We start from the raw sequence: 21,619 nt of genomic DNA, 5'->3' as shown, positions 1-21,619 counted from the left end.
AGCACTGGGCGGGCTGTGACCGGTGCCCCTGCCCCCCGCAGTCTCCATTGACTCCATCCAGGAGGTGAGTGAGGGGCGGCAGTCTGAGGTCTTCCAGCGCTACCCTGATGGGGTTTTCGACCCCAACTGCTGCTTCAGCATCTACCATGGCAGCCACCGAGAGTCCCTGGACCTGGTGTCGCCCAGTGGGGACGAGGCGCGCACCTGGGTCACCGGCCTGCGCTACCTCATGGCCGGCATCAGCGACGAGGACAGCCTGGCCCGCCGCCAGCGTACCAGGGACCAATATCCTTGGTCTGGGGGGCAGGTGTCAGGGAAGAGCTAGCCTCCTGGGGGGATGTCACACATCTGGGGAAGGGGAGCAGGGGAGGGGCGTTGGGGCTGGCGTCCTCCACTCCTCCCGGCCTGTGGTGGGGGGGGGGGGGGGGTGGGCGCGGCTGGCCCTGCTGGACTGTGTTGATCCCTGACTCGGCCCCGAAGTGGCTGAAGCAGACGTTTGACGAGGCCGACAAGAACGGGGACGGGAGCCTGAGCATCAGCGAGGTCCTGCAGCTGCTGCACAAGCTGAACGTGAACCTGCCACGGCAGAGGGTGAAGCAGATGTTCAAGGTGAGGTGGGGCCGGTGCAGGTGCGTCCCCAGGAGCCGTCCCGATGGAGCTGCAGGAAGTCCGGGCGGGGCCTGCGGGGGACGGGGGTGGGGACAGCTCACGTTGGCGGAGCAGAGGTGGCTCAAGCCCGGGGCATGGTGGCAGCTGCTCCTGGGGGCCCTCCCTCGCTAGGGGGCATTCGGACCCAGTCAGGTCCCCAAGGGAAGCCACCCAAAGCAGGCTGCACCCCCTTTCTTCGTCCTCCCCCAGAGTGCCCGGCACTGGCCCATCCTGTGGGCAGCAGCTCTGGGGCCCCACCCAGGGCCACCTGCTGGTTCAGTGGGCCCCGCGTTAGGAGTTCAGAAAATGCATCTGTCGGCAGAGACACAGGCTTTACTGTCCGTAGTTAGTTTCTCTCCTTCCGAACCCCAGCTGGTATGGTGTGGAGAAAGGTGGCATCAGTGGGTCCCTGCTTTGTGGGGTTGAAGCACAGGCAAGCCCAGCTCCTAGGATGCAGCCTGGAAAGATGATTCTCTGTCTCTCGGTCCCTCTGACTCTGTATTTGTCACACACACAGAGCCAACTGCTCCACCGGGAACGGCCCCTGGGGCTTCCCCTGGGCTCTCATGACAGACAGGAGCTGGTGCTGGGCTGAGCAAGGCGAGCGTAAATGAAGGGGCAAGTGGGATGCCCTTGGCTGCTGGCCAAGGACTAGGGGGCTCCCAGGGCCCCTCCTGGGGGTCCCCAAGGGGACAGAGACTGCCTGGGCAGTAAGGAGCTGGCAGACAGCACTGGCAGACGGCTCAGGCCTGCAGATCAGCTCCCCATCTGTACCCTGCCGATGTTGCTTCTGGGGACCGCTCTGGGGCAAGAGGCTGTTCCAGAACAGTGAGGCTGTCAGGGGCTGGGCAATGGGCTGGCTTAGACCTTGGGGTCCAGCTTGTCCTCTGAGGTGTGAGGAGAGCATCTTCCCTTCCCAGAATGGGGCACGAATGTGCGCAGGCTCCCAGGGCCTGAAGGTCACGCACAAAGTCCTGGCTTGAAGATGTGCCCAGGCTGGGAGCCCTGGGGAGCCCATGCCCACCCAGTCCTGTAGGGACATGGGGCCTCTCAGGCAGGCTTCAGACACGGGGACTCCCCGCAGAACCCTCTGACCCGCTTCTGGCTTGGCTGAGTCTGGGCTCTGACCAGATCCCCTCAAGGAAGCCCAGTACAGTGGGAGACCCTGCAGCCTGGAGCCTACGGGTGTGTGTGTGTGTGTGTGTGTGTGGTGGCGGCTCTGGGCTAGCTCCGGAGGGAAGGGCGCAGCAAGTGTGTGGGGTGGACGCTGGCCTAGAGCTGTGGACCCCAGAGCCTGTGCCCCTTCACCGTGTCCACAGTAGTCCCCAAGTCCCCGGGCCTCCCGGGTCATCTTCACGGCCTCCCTCCTAGTGCTCTGGAGCCCAGGATAGGAGCACTGACTTCCCACCAGGCCAAACAGCTCTGATCAGTAGAGTCAATTTGGTTGCCAAGAAATTTCAAGATTATTTCCAATACCTAGAAGTGCCTGACCAAAGGGGAGATCTGCATAGGGCAAAGGGTGCCTTGAACATAGTTTCGTGAAGTCTGAGGTAACAGCAGTGTGGCTAGGCCCCGCATGGCCCTAGGGTGCCCAGCAGAGTGGCTCCAGCCGGAGTGGGCCTTGGCTGGCCGGTGACTGTGGGCAGAAGGAGCGGCCGAAGGACTGGGCCTGAGGGGCTGTGCTTTTGAGTCTCATCCTCGGAATGTGTTTTCACTTGCCCTGAGGGCTCGCAGCGGGACGGAGGGCAGGCAGCCTCCCCAGCCTGGACTCCTGGCGGTACAGCCCAGCACAGAACTGGGTGGGAGGGCAAATCACCCCGTGGACTAGACACTCAGTGCAATGGGCGTCCCTGCGCAGCTCCACCCACACCCCGGGACGGCTGCCCACCTGGCCGTCCTGCCGGCTCTCAGACCCAGGGCTGCTCCAACACAGCTCCAGACACACATGGTCTTTGGTCCTGTCCCAGCCATGGCATGGGTGCTGGGGTCCTGGCCCTGCTGTGTGCCCATCACAGCGCCCATCTAGGAGCAGGCGTTAGAGATCTGCCCCCAAGAGGAGTACTCTCCCTGGGCATGGGGACGTGAGGGTGTCTGTGGTCCCTGGTTCCCTGGTGACGCTCCCGGTTCAGAGAGGGCCTCAGGGACCTGGCGCCCACGCCCCACCCCCGTCACCCCAGGTTGTGTCAGTCCACGAGGAAAGACTGTCCAGACAGGAGGCAGGGCCGGGAGCACTGCTATCCGTGGTGCTGACCCCATGTCCGTTCCCGCTGTGCCCTCAGCCTCCGGGGGTTCCTGCTCACACCCCAGAGCACTCGGGGCGGGAGAGGCACCTTCTGTGGGGTTCTGATCCATTCCCAGGGGTCGCCATGGCCCCGGGGCACCTCAGGCTCCTCTGGGCAGTCCAGCCTGCCATTGCCCAGTCCCTTGTCCTCTGGGTCTGTCCTGGCTCTGGTGTTTGGTGTTCCCAGGCTCTGATGCTTCAGGGGTTGCTCCCTGAGTGGTGGGTTCATGAAGGAGTCTGTGGTCTCGCTGGCGTCCAGCGGGTTCCTGCTGGTGTTGTGAGAGCTGCCATGTCGGCAAGAGGGAGACAGCAGCAAGGTGCTCTCTCCCTGCTGAAGGCAGGGCACTCGGTACACCCTGCGGCCTTGAGCTCTTCTAGCCACTGGGCAACCTGGTACCATCACAGGCTCAGAACCCAGGGTGGGCATTAACTCCAGAGTGGCCTGTTAGCTGCCACAGGGATGTGTCGGCTCTAACGTGGGGTGCTGACTCCCAGATGGGGCACTGACCCCCAGAGTGGAGTTTTGATTCCAGTGTGGGGTGTTGGTTCTCAAGTGGGGTGACTGTGCCAGGTTTAGGTGTAAGTTGACCTTGAAAGTCTGGGACTAGGGGAGGGAAGGGTCAGATCTGTGTTAAAGGGTCACTCAGTGGCTTCTTGGTGGGAGAGTCAGGGCGGGGGGGCCCAGTGAGTTCTCTGCTGCGAGGATCCCAGGCAGCTATCAGGGAGGGACACTGGGGGACACAGATTTCTGGCTTGCAGGAAGCAGACACAGATGATCACCAGGGGACGCTGGGCTTTGAGGAGTTCTGTGCCTTCTATAAGATGATGTCCACCCGCCGCGACCTCTACCTGCTCATGCTGACCTACAGCGACCACAAGGACCACCTGGACGTCACTGACCTCCAGCGCTTCCTGGAGGTAGAGCAGAAGGTGAGGGCCCGGCGGCAGGTGCAGGGCCCGAGCCTACGTGGCCTCCCTTGGGCTCCCAGGACCCTTGAACCGGCTGAGTGTGGCTGAGGACCCTTCGGAGTGAAAGGATGGGCGCCAGCCTGGCAATCAGGGTTCCACTCCGTTGACCTGCTTCGGTTCCCATCATGGGCCAGGCCAGCCTCTTCGAGGGGGTGTCCCATGGAGACCCTGAGGGACCCTGGGGATTTCCATGGTTTCTGCCCTGTGGGCCTCTGAGCAGCTCAGCCCTGACCACAGACACCCCGAGCTTCCTGAAGGGAGCCGGTGCCTCGCCACAGCACCTTTAGCGTGGAACTCCTCGTGGAATGGGGTCCCATGCTCCAGCCATCCCTCCTGTTCCCGCCACAGGTCTGGTTAGCTTGTACCCCTGAGATCCAGGCCCACCGCTACCGCCATTCGCCCATTTGTCCAGCAGATGCCTGGATGCCCTGGGTATCTGAGGGGCATGCGCACCCCTTTCTGCTGACTCTATGCCCCCTGCCCATCCTAAGAGGCTGAGGACTCCCTGAGCACAGCCCTGCAGATGGGGGAGGCAGTGACCAGAGGCTCAGGGGTGGGGCCTTGATCTCGGACAAGGCAGGAGCTGGCTGTTGCTTTCTGTGGTGGGCAGGACGCTGGAACTCTGCAGTGGGAGAGGGGAAGGCCAGTGTCCCCTGGCTCCCTCTTTCTGGGGGAAAGAGCGCTCCTTTGGCAGGGCTCAAACAGCTTGTGGATCCCACCTCAGGGCCGGTGGGAGGCCACCTTGAGGATCAACTTCCAGACTTGAACTTCCTGAAACCCTCAAGGACCTCATTTTGGGCAGAGAGTGGGATGGAGTCAGACTCCAGGTTAGGGATAATAGGTATCAGCCACTGGGCTAGATCCAAAACTCGGTGGCTGGATCAGCAGGGACAGCTGAGAGACCCAGGCTGGGTCAACATGGTGTTTGCACAGGCACCAACAGCCCTTAAGTCCTGGGCAGGCATCCGGCCTTACCTTGCACTACAAGGCTGCCTCAAGCCCACATGAGAAAGGGCTACAGCTGGGATGGTTCTCCCAGAATACCTCCCCTAACATATACAGATTAATGGGGTTCTGTTCTTGTGGCTGCACTGCTAGGGAAGCTCTGGGGTTGGACGGGAGAGACTTGCACCAGCCTCGCGGGATCCTGATGTCCAGGGCAACTCCTAACCCTAACTCTAACCCTAACCCTATCCATACCCTCTCCCTAACCCTAGCCCTAACCCCAACCCTATCCCTATCCCCTAACCCCTAACCCTAACCCTGACCCTAACCCTAACCTCAGCCCAGCCACCGTGGGCAGCCCTGGGACGAGGCTGTGGGTTCTCTGTCATGGTGGCTGGTGTGCATGGGTGGGGGGGGTGGAGGTGGTAGGGTGGTCCTGTCTGGGATGGGCAGTTCTGACTCATTATTCCCTGTCCTTCACCCTAAGCTTTCTAAAACATATATCTGGGACAAAAACTGTCCACCAGGAAGGCCGTTTGAGCCCTCACCCAGGCCTCTGGACTCTGGGCTCTGACCCCCGTTGCCCCCCTTTCCCTTCTGTCACCAGTGACGCACCCCCACCCGTGTTCCTCGGGAATGGTGGGCCTGGATCTGGGAACTGGGGGCTCCTGGCCTGCCGCACCACAGGGCCCTGGGAGGTCACTTGGCCATGGGGTCCATGGGGTCACTGATGTGCAGGGCTGTCTTGGGCTCATCTTTGTGGTGCAGCTTTCCTGTGAGAGATGTGGGGAGGCAGCAGGGGGAGGCAGGGAGAGGAGGCTCCCTGTGTCCCTGGGTCCCTCCAAGGTCGGCCTGGGTCCTGGTTCCCCTGTACCTCCTCCCATATGGGGACTTCTGCCGGGACAGCCCTGGTCCATAGCTCTTGAGATGCCTAGCCCGGTGGGGATGAGGGGTGGCCCAGCCGATGGAACCAAAGACCCTTCCCTGGCTTCAAGGATCTGAAGTTGGAGACAACTCTTCCGAAGCCATGTGACCCACCAGTAGTCCCCTGGCCACCGAGTCCCAAGTCTTGTGACACTGGGGGTAGCCAGCGTGCCCCCTGGTCCAGGAAGCACACCACAGGGGCCTGAGCCTCCACCCACCGTGGTTAGTCTTGATGTGACGATCAGAGGCAGGGGGAGGCAGTGGTGGTGGTGGTGGGGGGTTGCTGCCTGAGGCTAGCCCAGGCCAGTGATGGGCTAGGCTGGGCTTAAGCCCCTGCTCTGGCCTAGATGGCGGGTGTGACCCTTGAGAGCTGCCGGGACATCGTCCAGCAATTCGAGCCCTGCCCGGAAAACAAGAGGAAGGGGGTGCTGGGCATCGACGGTGAGTGGGGGCGTGTCTGCGGTCTAGCTATCCTGGCAGGCCCATGGGGGGTGCAGGCCAGCAATGCGAGGGCGGGACAGGTGGCCCGAGTGGGCAGCTTCCTGTCCTATGTGGTGTGGGGGTGGGTGGTGCTGAGATGAGCCTTGGGGCAGGATCAGCACGCGGGGCTAAGCGTCCCCCGTGCCCCCCGTGCCCCCCACGCAGGCTTCACCAACTATACTCGGAGTCCTGCCGGTGACATCTTCAACCCCGAGCACCACGGCGTGCACCAGGACATGACACGGCCGTTGAGCCACTATTTCATCACCGCGTCCCACAACACCTACCTCGTGGGCGACCAGCTCATGTCCCAGTCTCGGGTGGACATGTACGCCTGGGTCCTGCAGGCCGGCTGCCGCTGCGTGGAGGGTGCGTGTGGGGGGCTCTGGCCCCAGGCCTGGGCTGCGGACCGGCGTCTGCTCTTGGGGACACACCCGTGGCGGCTCTGAGCAGGGTGACTGCCCTCCTCGCCGCAGGGGCTGGGACAGGCTCCTGCTAGTGTTTGCTACCGAGCGGGAGGACGCTTTCGGTCGGTCCCCGCGCTGTGGGTCTGCCTGACCGAGGTCTGCCTGCCCACAGTGGACTGCTGGGACGGGCCTGACGGGGAGCCCATCGTGCACCACGGCTACACTCTGACCTCCAAGATCCTCTTCAAAGATGTCATCGAAACCATCAACAAATACGCTTTTGTCAAGAATGAGTGAGTGGCTGGGACTGGGGAAGGGACCCTGAGCAGGAGGGTGGGGGGAAGGGGCTCATAGGGTTCTTCCTGTCCCTCCCCCACATCCTCTCTCAGGAGGCATGTTTGCAGAGGTCACAGGACTGATTCTGGGGTCTCTCGTTGAGGCTGAGGGTCAGGGAAGGCAGTGGAGCCGCAGGTCTGGGGAGAGGGAGGGTGGTGGGGGCAGCTGGTGACGGCAGATGAGCTTTGGCTGGTGGGTTACCTGTGCCCGCAGCCCCTGTCACACACACTTGCGGGCCCTGGGTCAGCCTCCTCCAGCACTGGTAGCTCGGGCACTAATTAACCCCCAGAAGCTGTTCTATGCCCAAACTCAATTCGCTGTCACTCGGCTGCAGCTACAGGCACTGTGGAGCAAAATCCAATGTTGTTTCTGGAGATAGAAGACCGCCTCCCCATACTCGCAGTCACCTTCAAGTCTTGGCTAAACAAGGCTTCAGGCAAGGAGAGAACTAATTTATGAGGGAGGGACGGAGGAGCAAGATTGACTTAGGAAACAGAAATAGACGGGCGCCTCCCGAAAGAGCTTGCCCAAGCCCCGTGTGGGGCTGCCAGAAGGGAGTGGGGGTGCGGAGTGACAGCCTGGGCCCAGAATTGCAGGTGAGGGAGGCACGTCAGGGCAGGGGAGCTGGGACAGACAGGCGTCTGGGGCCGCGGAGAACCCGGGGTCTCAGCGCCGGGAGTGCGAGCTCTGGGCACCAGCATGATCTTTGCCGGCAGAGGGTTCTTCCCTAGCGCCTTGGAGTCAGGCTTCAGTCTCTAGCCTGAGAAACGGGGAGGTAAATACTTTTGCCCCGAGTCCTGTGCCCTCCACATCGCGGGGCTTGTCTCTTGCTCTGATTCGTGCCCTCTGGGTTGGGGCCACCGACGTTTTCTAAAAAGATCACGTTACCTATTGGCAAAAATCCAAGTAAAATGTGCACTTGGTTAAAAAACGAAACAGCTGAAGAGCATATAATGAAAATTCCTAGTTGCACTCCCTGTTCTGCATGGCACGGTAACACCAATGTTCTGCCCCATGGCATGGGACCAGCTGATGTCTCCTATCTTATGGGGCCAGTGTTGGGACACTGGAGCTATCCGCAGGACAGTCCTGTATCCAGGCCAACCAGATTGTCTTTCTCAGTCGGTTCGCGACTCCATGTCGCACCTCCGTTGAGTCCATCATTTTTAAACCATGACTTGCTGACTTGCTTGAATGTCTTCCCTGGTTTTCCTGGAGTTTCTAATTGCCTTTGTTTTTTCTTACTGGGATATGAACTGTAGGCCTTCTTTATCTGTCCCAGCAACTTTCCCACCCACTCAGTTGCTTTTCAAAGCCATTGAGGGGCCCCTTCCCAGAGTGGCTGGCAGGTCCATCTATCCTGGCTGCTGGGAAGATCTTTTCATTCACTGGTGCAGGTGACTTGAGGTCTTAGGCAGGTGGGGCCTGGCCCTCCCCTGGCTTCACTCTGTTCTTTCCACGTTGGGGCCCACAGGTACCCAGTGATCCTGTCCATTGAAAATCACTGCAGTGTCATCCAACAGAAGAAGATGGCCCAGTATCTGACTGATATCCTCGGAGATAAGCTGGACTTGTCATCAATAAGTGGAGAGGACGCCACCACGCTTCCTTCCCCGCAGATGCTCAAGGGCAAGATTCTGGTGAAGGTGAGCCCCTGCCTGCCCCTCCCCGGGCCGGCGTCCTGCTGGGCCTCTGACCGCTGCTCTGGGGCCACGTGAGAGACAGTTGCCCTGCTCTAGACGGTACGGGGCTCCATGCTGAGGAGTCAGGGTAGGCCCTACCCCCGACCTGGCCTCAGTCTCCCCCGTGGTGGGCCCACAATCTAGGCAGTCCATGTGCACAGCCCAGCGCTTCCCTCCCGTGCCGCCACAGCAAGGGAGTGCTGGGCCGGCCTCTACCCTGTGACCTGAAGTCCACGAGCAAGCTTGCGAAGGGCTCCTTCCCTTTGCTGCTTCTCGGGTGGCCTCCCAGCCCTTGAGGCAGGACACCTCCCGTGGTCCCCGCCTCCCCCCAGGGCAAGAAGCTTCCTGCTGGCATCAGTGAGGACGCTGAGGAGGGCGAGGTGTCTGATGAAGACAGTGCGGATGAGATCGACGAGGACTGCAAACTCCTCAACGGGGACGTGAGTAGGGCTGGGAGGCCCTTTTGGGGAAGGAGGGGAGCTGCAGCCCCGAACAGCAGGCTCCTAGCCTTGCTGGGAGGAGGCAGGTGGCTGAGGGGGTGCTGGGAGGGTGCGATGGTGCTTTGCACAGTGGCTAGACAGCTGGGCATGTGCTCGGCTGGAGGGGGTGCCCTTCCCCACCTGAGACTCGGCCGGAGCTCCTGGCTAGCGGGCTTCCCGCTCTCCGCCCAGAGGCGCTGGGGCTGGGGGAGTCACACAGGGTGGCTGAGGAGTGAAAAAGGGCTCGGCAGAGCGGGGCTGGGGCGACTCTGTAATTAGCTTCTTCTCTCCTCTGGGCACTGTTCTAAGCCACTGCTGTGAGGCAGGAAGTCATTACTTCTCCCTGAGGGGCCATCAGATGGGAAAATAATTGAGTAGGAGCGTTCCCAGCCACGTAGGCTAATTGTTCTAGAAAGCCCTGAAGCAGCAGAATTCTTTCTGCTTTGGAGGTGGATGCATATTTCTCTGGCCCCAGGTGACTGTGAATCCAGGTTGTCTGACGTCTACCTTGAGTGACTCCCTGGGGCGCCCGGATACCCACGGCCCAGACCCTGCCCTGGAGGGGTTCCTTGTGTCAGGGCTGTAAGGGGGCGGGGGCTATTCTAGGCAGGGAGGACACCTGGAGGCTGCCAGCCGGCCATCCGTCCCTGCCCCCTGCCCACTCCTTGAGGTGTCTGGGAGCCAGTGGTGGCATCCCACATCCCCAGCTGCTTAGGGCTGCTGGAGCCCAGAGTGGCCACCGGCTACAGTGACCTCCCGCAAGGCCCACCGGCCTGACGCCTGGAAAGCTGTTTGCTGAGCTTGCTTGGGTAGCGTTGAACGTGCAGGTGTTCAAATCAGAGAGGTCTTCGTTTCGGGCCTGCTGGTCACTGTCCGGGGCCCCGGGCGAATGACATGCCTGCCGTGTAGCCCTGCGGCGGGGTGGCGTGCGGATAAGCAATGTTGTGTAGGAGCGAGTGTGCGGCTGGGGCCAGGGGGAGAAGCCGAGATGGGGCTCGGGCTCCCCAGCTCCAGCAGGCCCCTCTAGCAGGGACCTGGGGGCTGTCACTGCTGCTGCCGCAGGGCTGGGATGATGGCACAGGGGTGGCCGTCTGGCACTGGCAGGTCGCCACCAATCGGAAGCGTGTGGAAAACATTGCCAAGAAGAAACTAGACTCGTTAATGAAGGAGTCGAAGATTCGGGACTGTGAGGACCCAAATGACTTCACCGTGTCCACGCTGCCCCCATCTGGAAAGCTTGGGCACAAGGCAGAGGGCAAAAAGGTGAGGGCCGTGCACCCCACAAGGTCAGCCTGCGGCTGAGGACACACCTGTGTACACCTGTGCGTACACCTCCTCCCCCAAAACCCGTCCCGGGTTCCTGGGTGGGGAGGACTCAGAGCACCTTGGGCCCTTGTGGGTGAGCCGGTGGGCAGTGTGTCTGGTGTGGCAATACGACGTGAAGTCCCTGCTTTCCCTCGACCAAGCAATGTCTGGGCATGTACCTGGGGAGTTGGGGACACAGGATGGCCATTTGGACCTGGGAAACTTACCTATGTGTGATTTTCTGTGTGTGTGTGGGGGGGGGGGTTGGAACTCAGGGAGGGCTTCCTGGAGGAGGAGTAGGAAGAGGAAGAGCCGGAGAAGCTGCTTAGGCTGAGTGGCCAGGCCAGTCCCTGCTGGGACATGGGTAGGGGGACAATGGGGAGGTGTGGGGCACAGAGCTCTCTGAGGGGGTCTAGGCAAGGGGGACATCTGGGTAGTGGGGTTATGCACGTGCCCCCAACACACCTCTCTGTCCCCTTTGCTGGGAGGCCCGAGGCTGCGGTCCCCCATCCCTTGGGAGGTCCCCGTGTGGGAGAGGGCAGGTGGCTCGGGTGCCATCAGAGGAGCAAGGAGGGGACCCCGGTCGGGACCCCGGTCTGCAGAGCTGGGTGCAGCTCTAGTGGGGGCCGCGCTGGCCAAGGACAGGCCTGATTCTCTAGGAGGGACCCAGCACCGCCTTCCCTGACATCTAGAGGGGCCGGGACTGGACCTTCTTGATCAGAGGGGGCCGGCCAGGCTGGGCCCTGCCGTCTGTGCTCTGTCCAAGGCACAGAAACACTTTCTCCTGCTGTCCTGAGCGCCCCACCCCACCCTGCTGAGCTCTCTGGGGTCACTAGGCTGTGTCTGGGGGCAGGATTGGCCCAGGGTGGGCCCTCTGCTGCCCACAGCATCCCTGAAGGCGGTCGGAGCTAGGGCCCGTGCTGTGACCCAGCCAAGCTCAGACATGTGGGCGCTGGGGGGTGGGTGACAGCAGATTCTGGCTGAGGCTGCGCTGCCCCTCCAGGACGCGGGGTGACGCGCGCCCATCCTTGGCTGTGCCCAGATTTAGAGCCACGGTGTGTGCCGTTTCAGACAGTGTTTGCAGAGCTGCGATGCGTGTCGGCCTCCCCTGGCTCCTAGCACACCAGGCACACGGCCCCCTGCGCCTCTGGCAGTGGGCCGTGGAGCCATCAGTAAATTAGGAGGGAGATGGGCTGGTGTTGCTGGGGCCGGGGCAGAGAAAGAGAAACGCTTCTGAGAGCGACCGGACCCTAGCTGATGGCAGCCGTGGACTAGCAGGGCGCGAGCAGGACAGGCCCAGGGCCCAGGGCGGAGATGGGAGCGTCCTGACTCCCCATGCGCCCAGGCTTCTCCCCTGAGCCAGTGTGGGCAGCCCAGGGCAGCAGCTGGAGCTGGGGGCAGCTGCCCAGCGGTGTCTTGGGCCACACACTCCTTTTCCCGTGTGTGAGCCACAGGGGTGTTCAGGCCGAGGGGCAGGCACTCCGGGGGCCCACTCCAGAGCATGAGGTCTTGTCCCCCGTGTCCCTGGGGTGGAGCTGGCCAGCATGTGCTCCCTGTCCCGATAGTGGGGTCCAGTGGGGTCCCCCTTGAGCTCCACAGTCCACAACGGAGGGGGCCTTGCTCCCCTCCTGGCTGCGGCCGGTGGTCCAGGCCGGGGCACTCCTAGTGGGGAAGGTGCGTCCACGGGTGTGCAGACGCATGTGCAGGACCAGGCCTGGGGAACCCCTCGGGCAGGGGCAGGGGAGGTACTCTGTAAGCAGTGGTGAGGAAGCCTCACGGTAGCCCTGAGGTGAGCAAGGGCAGCTTCGGGGGGCGCAGACCGTGTTTGTCTCCTCAAGAAGCAGGACAGGACACCAGAGCCACGGGGAGCCTTGCATGCACCTAACATGAGCGCGAGGTCGAGGAAACTTCCAGACAATGAATGGCGTTTCTCACACACTCACCCTCTGTGGGGAGAAAAGGCAGAACTGGGGCCTGAATGGGTTTAGAGCAACACGTCCGGGGGGGCCCGCTGAGCCCTCCACGCCCCTCTTGGAGCCCGGTCCCTGGCAGCGGCCTCAGCGCCCACCGGGCGGCAGTGGACTGGGCTTCCATGGGCCTGGGGTGGCACCAGCCCCTCCTGCTCTTGCTCCTGCTCCCTCCGGCTTGTTCCGGGGAGGACACCCGGAGCTCTGGGCCTGAGGCTGGGCTCCCCCGCTGCCCTTGTCTCCCTCTCCCCCAGGCGGAGGAGGACGTGGAGTCGGGGGAGGACGCCGGGGCTGGCCGACGGAACAACCGGATCCTTATGAGCGGCTTCTCCAAGCGCAAGGTTGGGCAGGGCTCCCAGGTGGGGGCACCTTTCTGGAGCCCTCTGTGCTCCACTTGCGCACGGGCCCAGCTGTCCCTGTGCCAGCCGGCCTTGGCCTCCCCTCCAGCCCCCAGGGCCCCTGGCCCGCCTCCTGGAATCCCCCCTGGGTTGCTCGCTACATCGTCTGCCAGGGGTTGCTGGGGGCAGGTGCCTCGATGGCCCTCCCCCGGTGCACACCAGCCAAAGCCCCTGGCTCACTCGGGCCCTGGCCGCCCAGCATACTGCCGAGGACAGGCAGGCCAGCCGGGCAGCCCTGGTACCAGCCCCCGACGACAGGCCTGCCTCCCGCACCCTCCGGCCTGTGCAGGGCCGTGGCTGATCCGGGGGCTCCACCGGGCCTGACTCCACTCTCCCTCCATAGAAGAAGACCCGCAAGCTGAAGAAGGTGGCCAGCGTAGAGGAGGGAGACGAGGACCTGGACTCCCAGGGCAGCCAGAGCCGAGGGTCAGTGCCCTGCCCCAGCCTGGACCCTGGACAGGCCGGCCCTGGCGTGGCCTCGTGAAGTCACAGTGGGCTGGGTGAGGGGGAGCCCAGCGTGTGGACCTCAGGGTCGTGGGGCCGGACGGGCCAACACGGACACCTGCGCCTGCTCCCAGAGACCGCTGTGGTTGGGTGGGCTTGGCGCCCACACCCGTCCCTCCCCCCCGTCCTTCCTCGGGGTCCCCTGCCCATCCCGGCACCCGCCCCGGGGCGTATAGGCGTTGGGTGCACGTTCTATGTGGACCAGGGAGCCTGGCTCACGAACCGTGCTGCCCAGGCTGCCCTGAGTCCGCAGAGGCACCCACGCTGGCGTCCTGACCGCTATCGCCCCTCCTCCCTGCAGGGCGGCCCGGCAGAAAAAGACCATGAAGCTGTCCCGGGCCCTCTCGGACCTGGTGAAGTACACCAAGTCTGTAGGCATGCGCGACGTGGAGGCAGAGGGTGAGGGCCCCGGGCCCCGGGAGTGGGAGCGGGCGCGCTGCAGCCTGGCGGGCCTCTGAGGCCTTCCCCCCACCCCGCAGTGGTGTCCAGCTGGCAGGTGTCGTCCTTCAGCGAGACCAGGGCCCAGCAGATCCTGCAACAGAAGCCGGCCCAGTACCTCCGCTTCAACCAGCACCAGCTCTCCCGCATCTACCCCTCCCCCTACCGTGTGGACTCCAGCAACTACAACCCCCAGCCCTTCTGGAACGCCGGCTGCCAGATGGGTGCGCGTGCGGCACCGCGCAGTGGGAGGGCTCGGCGCTCCAGGAGGCTGGGCTCGGAGGGCCTCCGCCACACCCTGCCAGTGGCTGGCACTGGGGTGGGGTCCTGGGGACCCCGGGACGAGGTGGGAAAGACTGAGGCACATCGGCCACGTGCTTCTCGGGATGGTGGGGTCTGGCTGTGCTGGGCTCCAGGGGCCTTCCGCCGGGATGCCTGGCCTGGGTTGTGCATGAGGGTGAGCCCGGGGCCGGTTCCCGTAGGTGAACGCTGGACTCAGGGGCAGCTGAGCAGGGCGGGTGGGGGTGGGGTGCGGGCTGGGCGCTGACAGGCCACCTCGTGTCCCCCCCATAGTCGCCCTGAACTACCAGTCGGAGGGGCGGATGCTGCAGCTGAACCGGGCCAAGTTCAGTGCCAACGGGAGCTGTGGCTACGTGCTCAAGCCCGAGTGCATGTGCCAGGGTGAGGCCCACGGCCCGGGACGCGGGGCGGGCAGGGGCGGCTGCCACAGGCTCACCTCCAAAGTAGGGGTGCCAGAAGTGGGGGTGCGGCAGAGGGCCCCATACTACCAGGGGTCGGCAGGGATGAATAAGGGAGACCCTTCACACACCTGGCCCCCATAAGGCCCCCAAGAGGAAAGGTCTGGGGCGACTGCCCATGGGGCATCAGAGCTTCCCAATCCCTTCCCGGACCCTCCAGCTTTCTCACTGCCAGCCGCCAGTGGAGCTGTCCCCCTTTTAACTTGGATCCTTCCCAGCCCTCCTGGCCGGCCTTGGCCACCTTCACTGTACCGCCTGGGGGCACGGGCCTGCAGAGCCCCATCACCGGGGAGCCCGGCGTGTGGAGGGTGGTGAGGACGGTCCCAGGGGAGACCGGCACGCAGACCACTGGTGCGCCCGTGCTGGAACCCTGCTCCTCTGCCCCTGTCCCCGGCCTGGGGCTCCTGGCTGGTCAACGGGGTGCAGTGGAGTGCCCCGTGCCACCACAAACCCCTCAGCCTGGCGTCCTGGCCCCCCCAGGCGTCTTCAACCCCAACTCCGAGGACCCTCTGCCCGGACAGCTCAAGAAGCAGCTGGTGCTCCGCATCATCAGCGGACAGCAGCTCCCCAAGCCGCGGGACTCCATGCTGGGGGACCGAGGCGAGGTAGGAGGGGCCCGGCGGGGGCGGGTTGGGCTGGGCCGCCACGCCAGGCCCGGTGCCACCCCTGCCCTACCCGCCCAGATCATCGACCCCTTCGTGGAGGTGGAGGTCATTGGGCTCCCCGTGGACTGCAACAAGGAGCAGACGCGTGTGGTGGACGACAACGGTGAGGCTCACAGGGGAGGGCGGGGCGGGGGACGATCCTGTGACCCCGCCGCTGCCCCCTCGCAGGAGCCCGTGGGGGAGCCTGGTCCACAGGGGCTGGTTTTCTCCGCTGGGCGGCCAGCCTAGGCAGAGGCACCAGAAGAGGGTGTGGGCCCAAGTGGCCTCCTGGCTAGGGACTAGGGTGAGAGGTGACACCTCCTCCCGGTGGCCTCTAGGATTCAACCCCATGTGGGAGGAGACCCTGGTGTTCACCGTGCATATGCCTGAGATCGCACTGGTGCGCTTCCTCGTCTGGGACCATGACCCCATTGGGCGTGACTTCATTGGCCAGAGGACGCTGGCCTTCAGCAGCATGATGCCAGGTAGGCGGGGGCTGGCAGTGTGGGGAGGGGCAGCGTCCCCCATAATAGAGACCAATGTCCCCTGCTCAGGCAGGCGTCTGCCACGGAGGCCAGCACACCCCACAGAGAACAGTCCCTCCCCCACACCTAGTGTGTCCCCCACACCACAGGCCAGTGCCTCCCGTAGGTCAGTGGAGGGCACCAGGGCTAAGCTCCCCTCTGTGGGTCGGCTCCTGCCATGGGTGGGTCTAGGGACGCAGTGGGGACCGAGGAGGAAGGTATGGGGCCAAGGGCGCTTTGAGGATGGGGGAGGGGAGGAGAGCTCAGGCTGCGCATCAACTGGCCCCCAGGAAAGGGAGGAGCCCATGATATCAGCGGGCTTCCTGGAGGAGGTGTCCCCAGAGCTGGGCTCACCGGCCGTATTCAGGGCCTTTGAGCAGAGTGGGCGGGTGACCGGTATTGCAGGCTACCGGCACGTGTACCTGGAGGGGACAGAAGAAGCTTCCATCTTTGTCCACGTGGCTGTCAGTGACATCAGTGGTAAGGTAGGAGCCGCCTGCAGGACCCCCGGCCTCGCCCCCTCCCAGCCCCACCCCAGCCACGCTGCCAGGGCTGCTGGGCCTCCTGGTACCTTGCTGGGACTGTTTCTCCCCCGGGTGGTGGTGGGTGGTGGGGGCACCGTGGCCGCTGCAGCCCCCGCTCCCCATCTCTCTCGGGCCTCCCCAGTCCTTCTGCGTCTCAGGATCTCTGGTCCTCCGTCTGTCCCTGAAAGGGTCTGTCTCGCTTTGCTCCCTGTCCCCCGCATCCCTGGATGGGGACCTCCCCTGTCTCCCCCTTTTGGAGCTCCGGGCCCAGGCGGGGGCCGGCGTGTGGCGGTGTGTCAGGCACGCACGGGGGCCGGCGTGGTCCTGGCTCCCATTGTCTCTCTCCTGCCACCTCCACGGCCCCACGGTGCTGCCATGTGCGGTGCCGCAGGCCGCTCCGCTGTTGCCCACCGTCCAGCTGCCTGTCTGTCCTGCGTCTGCCTGTGTCCGCGGGCTCCTCGCCCGGCTGTCTGCGTCTCACAGCCGTCACTCTGTCTCTTTGGTCTTGCAGTGGCCTTCCCCATGTCCAAAGTCTACTTTTAGAAGGACAGTCCCGTTAGGAGCTCGAAGGTATCCCAGCGCCAGGGCGGCAGAGCCCACCCAGCCCCCCACCTGCATGCTCAGGCCACCCCACTAGCATCTGTGGTTCCTGGTAGCATTTTGGAGCCTGTCAGCTCATGCGACATGATTGTGGTGTGGTTCTGGGGTCCCTTGGGCCATGTCCAGCCACAGAGCAGCATTTACGAGGCAGGTCCAGGACTCCGGCGAGGCCTCCTGTGTGGGGACCCCTCCTGGCCTTCTGTCCCTCCTCTGTCTGACACTCCGTGCCCCCCCACCCCCACCCCGTGTCCTGTCCTCTAGCTCAGAGCGCCGCCGGCTCCCCTGCACTCCTTGCCCTCCCTGCCCTTGCCCTTCCTCTCGGCCCCTCTGCCCCCCCGTGTGCTCCCTGGCTCTGTGTGTGGCCCATGACGCCCACTGTGGGGTGGGGAGGCCCCAGGGACCAGGTGCTTTGAGCTTGAATCCTGGACCTTCTTCTAAATGACTTTGCCGCCAACTTTGACCAAATTGCTCTGGATTTGGGATCTTGAATCGGGAAGCCGATTCAAGTGCGGGCCACGTGAACCGCCCTGCGTGGAAGCACCCCCTTGTCCCTGGGCAGTCATGGCTGTGGTCAGGGCCTCTGCATGCGAGGACCCTTCTGGGCTCTGCACTCCGGAGACGCAGCTGTCAGCTTCTCTGGCAGTGACCTGGGCCCTTGCCAGCTGGTCCCGGGGACCCCCAGCTGCCCTGCTCAGACAGGGAGGTGGCGGGGAGAGGCCTGGCTGTCCAGGAAGGCCGAGGCCAGCAGCAGTTCAGGGAATGCTGAGGCAGCCTGGGCCCTGCCCTTGGGGCTGCTTCGCGGAGAGCACGGTGAGGCCGGTAGCAGTCTGGAAGGCTTCCCAGAAGAGGCAGCACGTCGGGGGAGCGGGCAGGGGTGTGGGGGAGTGGGCCACGGCCTGCGCCCGGCTTGGCTTGCTTCCTCGGCCTGTGTACCTGAAGACAGGGTGAGCGTGAGTGGGGGGTGCCGCTCTCACGGGGTCTTCTCTCCTCTCTCTCTCCCTGCCGGCACCCCTGGGTGCCCTGTGCCAGCCCGCTCTGCTGGAGAATCTGTGAGGGGTACCTGGTGGGCACAGGTTCTGTCTGGGAAGCCCAGGGGGCTCCTCCTTCCAGCCCTCACAGGACCCACTGTCCTGAGACCCGCAGACCCTCCCCTTGCGTTCAAGGAAGGCAGCATTCCCGGTCTGTGCCGAGGTCGTAGCGGCTGCTGTCCCTGGTCCCTGGGCCTGGCTGCCGGCTATGTGGGCTCCTTCTCTTGCAGGTCAAGCAGGCTCTGGGCCTAAAAGGCCTGTTCCTCAGAGGTCCAAAGCCTGGGTCGCTGGACAGTCATGCTGCTGGGCGGCCCCCACCTCGGCCCTCCGTTAGCCAGAGGCTCCTGCGGCGCACGGCCAGTGCCCCGACTAAGAGCCAGAAGCCGGGCCGCAAGGCCTTCCCGGAGCTGGTCCTGGGCACGCAGGACACAGGCTCCGAGGGGGAAGCCCGTGACGTGGCCGCTCCCAGCCCCGGCCCCACCCTGGAGGCCCCCGCCCCCGAGGAGCCTGGCAGCCGCAGCCCCCGAGGTAAGGCGCCGGTGGGGAAGAGCCTGATGCCCCAGAATCTGAGCCAGGAGCCGCCCCCTTGTGCCCCTGAGGGCCCTGGGCCTGCCGGGATGGCCGCCACCTGCATGAAGTGTGTGGTGGGCTCCTGCGCCGGTGAGGACGCCGAGGGTCTCCGGCGGGGACGGCTGCCAAGCCCCGGGTCCCTGGCCATGCATGAGGCCATCAGCCAGCAGCCCCGGGCCAGGGCGGACTCGCTGGGGGCTCCCTGTGCCGGCACGGGGAGAGGCAGAGGGGCCCTGCGGCAAGGTCCGGGAGGCGGCTCTGTGTCCACGGACTCCGGCGGCCTGGGCAGTCCCGAGGTGGCCCCCCACTGGCCCGAGGGCGCCCGCAGGCAGGCAGGGGCCCTGCAGAGGGAGATGAATGCCTTGTTCGTTCAAAAGCTGGAGGAGATTAGGAGTAATTCCTCCATGCTGTCCACTGGTAAGACCAGATGCTCCTGGCCGGCGTCCTCTGTGCTGCCCCCCACGCCCCCTTCGGCATGGCCTGGGCCAGGCACCCTCCCTGTGCTTCTGTGTTCAGAACCTGCCTCCGTGTGCTCGTCCTGGCTGCTTCTCTGTTGCTCCGCTGGCTTGCCTGGCGTCCCCTGCCACCCCAGCACCCCTTCCCCAGCGGATGGTGCCAACCCCCTCTTGCCCTCAGAGATTCCCCATGAGCTCCTAAGTGAGAGCAGGTCTGACTCCAGCTGCTGCGTGCACTGACCTGACGTCCCCGGCCAGCAGCCCCAGTCGGCCTTCTTTGCTGGCCGGCCCTGTGCTCTCCTGGCGCTTTTGCTAAGAGCTGGGGGCAGCTTCCTGTCCCCCGCCCTCTCCCCCCAGGGCCAGGCTGCAGGTGTTCGGCCCCTGGCCCTGTACCGCAGTCCTCTGGGAAGCCTGGAGCGTGTTGGTGATGCTCTGCAAGGTGGCCCCTGACGCCCTGAGACTGCTGACGGTGCCCAGGGCCCCCGCGTTTGCAGGGGTTGGAGGAGACGGCACCCACCCCCCGGCCCTGGGCATTGCTTTATGGCCTGAATTGAGCTGAGCTTCGGTTGTGACAGACAACAGCCCGAGGGCACCTCGTCAGGGAACCTCAGCCTTGGGAGGAGCTGGAAGCTGAGCCTGTCCCCACCCCCTCCCGCCCACCCAGACCCCGGTCCCTCCTTGCACCCCGCCCAGCCTCGCTGTTTGTCTGTCCACCTGCCAGTCGCACCCACACGCTGACCAGCCTGTTCTCCTTTCTGTCCCCACGCTGCCTCCATAGTTAGGGACTGAGAGCAGCTGCGTGCCAGGTAATGGGGCCCAGCCCGTGTGCCCTGTGTCGTCCCCAGCCCTGGCCTTCCAGGGGGCCCTGTGGACCCTGCCTGTGGGCACAGACCCTCTGCTCCCCCAGCCCCAGCGGCAGCAGAGCTGGAGGGCAGGGTGGGGGCAGCCGTGTGCACAGGGAGGGGCCTGGCCGCTGAGGGCCCCACAGGCCCTGTCCACAGGGGACGTGCCCGACACGCTCCTCTCCTCTCACCCACAGATACCCGCCCCTTCTCCATGCAGAGGACGGGCTCCTCCCTGTGTGGCCTGGAAACCATTGCTGAGGAGCCATCCCTGGGTCCTGGCCCCCCACCTCTGGTGGCTGCTCCCCCCAGCCCCTCCCCGGGAGGGGCCCTGTGCACCTCGGGACCCGGCGCCAAAGTGGCGAGCCCCGCAGCAGTAGCTCTGGGAGCTTCCATGCCCTTCCAGCCCAGGACCCGGAGCAGAGGGGACACGGAGCCGGCCCTGGAAGGCCGGCGGAGGGTGTACAATGGTGGGGGCCCCGGGGGGGCGTGCGAGGGGACCCCCAGCAGCCAGATGGTCAGAAAGGCCATGAGTGAGGGGCAGATGCCCTCGGAGCTCCTGGGTGGATGGCGGCCCCTGGCTGGGCCCTGCCCCACCGTGTACTCCGATGCCACGAGTGGAGACCGGCTATGGCGGCGGCTGGAACCAGGGGGCCATCGTGACAGCGTGTCCTCATCCTCTAGTGTGTCGTCCAGCGACACGGTCATCGACCTCTCCCTGCCGGGCCTGGGCCTGGGCCGTGAGAGCGTCGCAGGGGCTCTAGCCGGACGTCTGCCCCTGCGGCCCTGCTTGGCCACAGCTGCCCGCCTGGACCTGTCGGCCGTGACCAAGAGCAAGTCCAGCCCCAACCTGCGGGCTGCCGGCCAGCTGCCTACCGCACTGGAAGAGCTTTCGCCGCGTCCCCTGGCCCCCAGGCCCCCCTGGGGTCGCCTCCCCCTGGCGGGCCTCCGGGACTGCCCTGCGGCTGCCAAGTCCAAGAGCCTCGGGGACCTGACTGCTGACGACTTTGCCCCCCAAGTGGGGATCCTGGGCCGGAGCCTGGGCCTGGCAAGGGAGGGGCGGGCAGGGCAGGGGGCACGGCGGGACGCCCTGACAGAGCAGCTGCGCTGGCTCACCGGCTTCCAGCAGGCGGGTGACATCACCTCGCCCACGAGCCTGACTGCCGCGGGGGAAGGGGCGCCTGGTCCCTCCGGCTTCCTGCGGCGCTCTTCCTCCCGCAGCCAGAGCCGCGTGCGTTCCATCGCCAGCCGGGCCCGGCAGGCCCAGGAACGGCAGCAGCGGCTGCAGGGCTCCAGGGGACCCCCAGGGGAGGAGAGGGGCACCCCCGAGGGTGCCTGCTCCGGGGGCCCAGGGAGCTGTGGGGATGTGCCTGTCCCCACCAAGGGCTCTGCTGCCACTGGGCTCCTGCTCAGACTCTGACGGGCTCCCCAGGATGGGAGGTCCCCAGCCCCTCCCCCTGACCCCTGGCCCTGCACTGTGGTCCCGTGGAAGCCCCGACCCTCAGCCCCCACCTCTCTCCGGGGAGGAAGGGAGGCTGCCCGCGGTCGGGACAGATTTTCCATGATGTTAAGATATATATGACAAGTATTTAAATTTTTAGAGACAAAGCTTCTACCACATTAAAATGGTGCCCAGTCCTTTCCCCGTCGTAGCTGCTTTTCCGCAGCGCAGTGCACGGCTGTGCGCGGGCTCCCGGGGCTCGTCCTGTGCCCACTCCCCGCCTGACGGCACTTCGCTTGTTCTGCACAAAGGCCCCTTCGCACGGGACACTGTAGACCCCAGACTTGTGGGCGCAACTCCAATAAACACGCTCTTGCTCGCTGGTTGTCAAAAGCCACCCCTGTGCCCTGTGACCACCTGCCACACGTTCCTGGGCCGGGGTCTGTGTGAGGACACCCTGACCCCTTTCC

General features: G+C 64.7%; 1 protein-coding gene across 1 annotated transcript in view; it reads left to right on the top strand.

Annotated features, from left to right (window-relative positions):
* Positions 1–21,527, top strand: part of PLCH2 (phospholipase C eta 2) — a 33,696-nt gene extending 12,169 nt beyond the window's left edge. Inside the window, 20 exon segments of the mRNA XM_047725900.1 lie at positions 42–285; positions 480–609; positions 3,689–3,859; positions 6,115–6,208; positions 6,413–6,616; positions 6,827–6,947; positions 8,465–8,636; positions 9,005–9,112; positions 10,256–10,414; positions 12,678–12,764; positions 13,165–13,247; positions 13,627–13,724; positions 13,805–13,987; positions 14,337–14,444; positions 15,002–15,126; positions 15,205–15,289; positions 15,504–15,650; positions 16,095–16,174; positions 18,072–18,369; positions 19,906–21,527. Of these exon segments, the coding sequence (XP_047581856.1) occupies positions 42–285; positions 480–609; positions 3,689–3,859; positions 6,115–6,208; positions 6,413–6,616; positions 6,827–6,947; positions 8,465–8,636; positions 9,005–9,112; positions 10,256–10,414; positions 12,678–12,764; positions 13,165–13,247; positions 13,627–13,724; positions 13,805–13,987; positions 14,337–14,444; positions 15,002–15,126; positions 15,205–15,289; positions 15,504–15,650; positions 16,095–16,174; positions 18,072–18,369; positions 19,906–21,128 (3,920 nt within the window). The 3' untranslated portion in view covers positions 21,129–21,527.
* The last annotated feature ends 92 nt before the right edge of the window (positions 21,528–21,619 follow it).

This window comes from Lutra lutra, chromosome 4 (genome assembly GCF_902655055.1).
Source record: "Lutra lutra chromosome 4, mLutLut1.2, whole genome shotgun sequence".
NCBI lineage: Eukaryota > Metazoa > Chordata > Mammalia > Carnivora > Mustelidae > Lutra > Lutra lutra.
The sequence above is the reverse complement of the archived record's forward strand: the minus strand, read 5'-3'. Positions and strand labels throughout refer to the sequence as shown.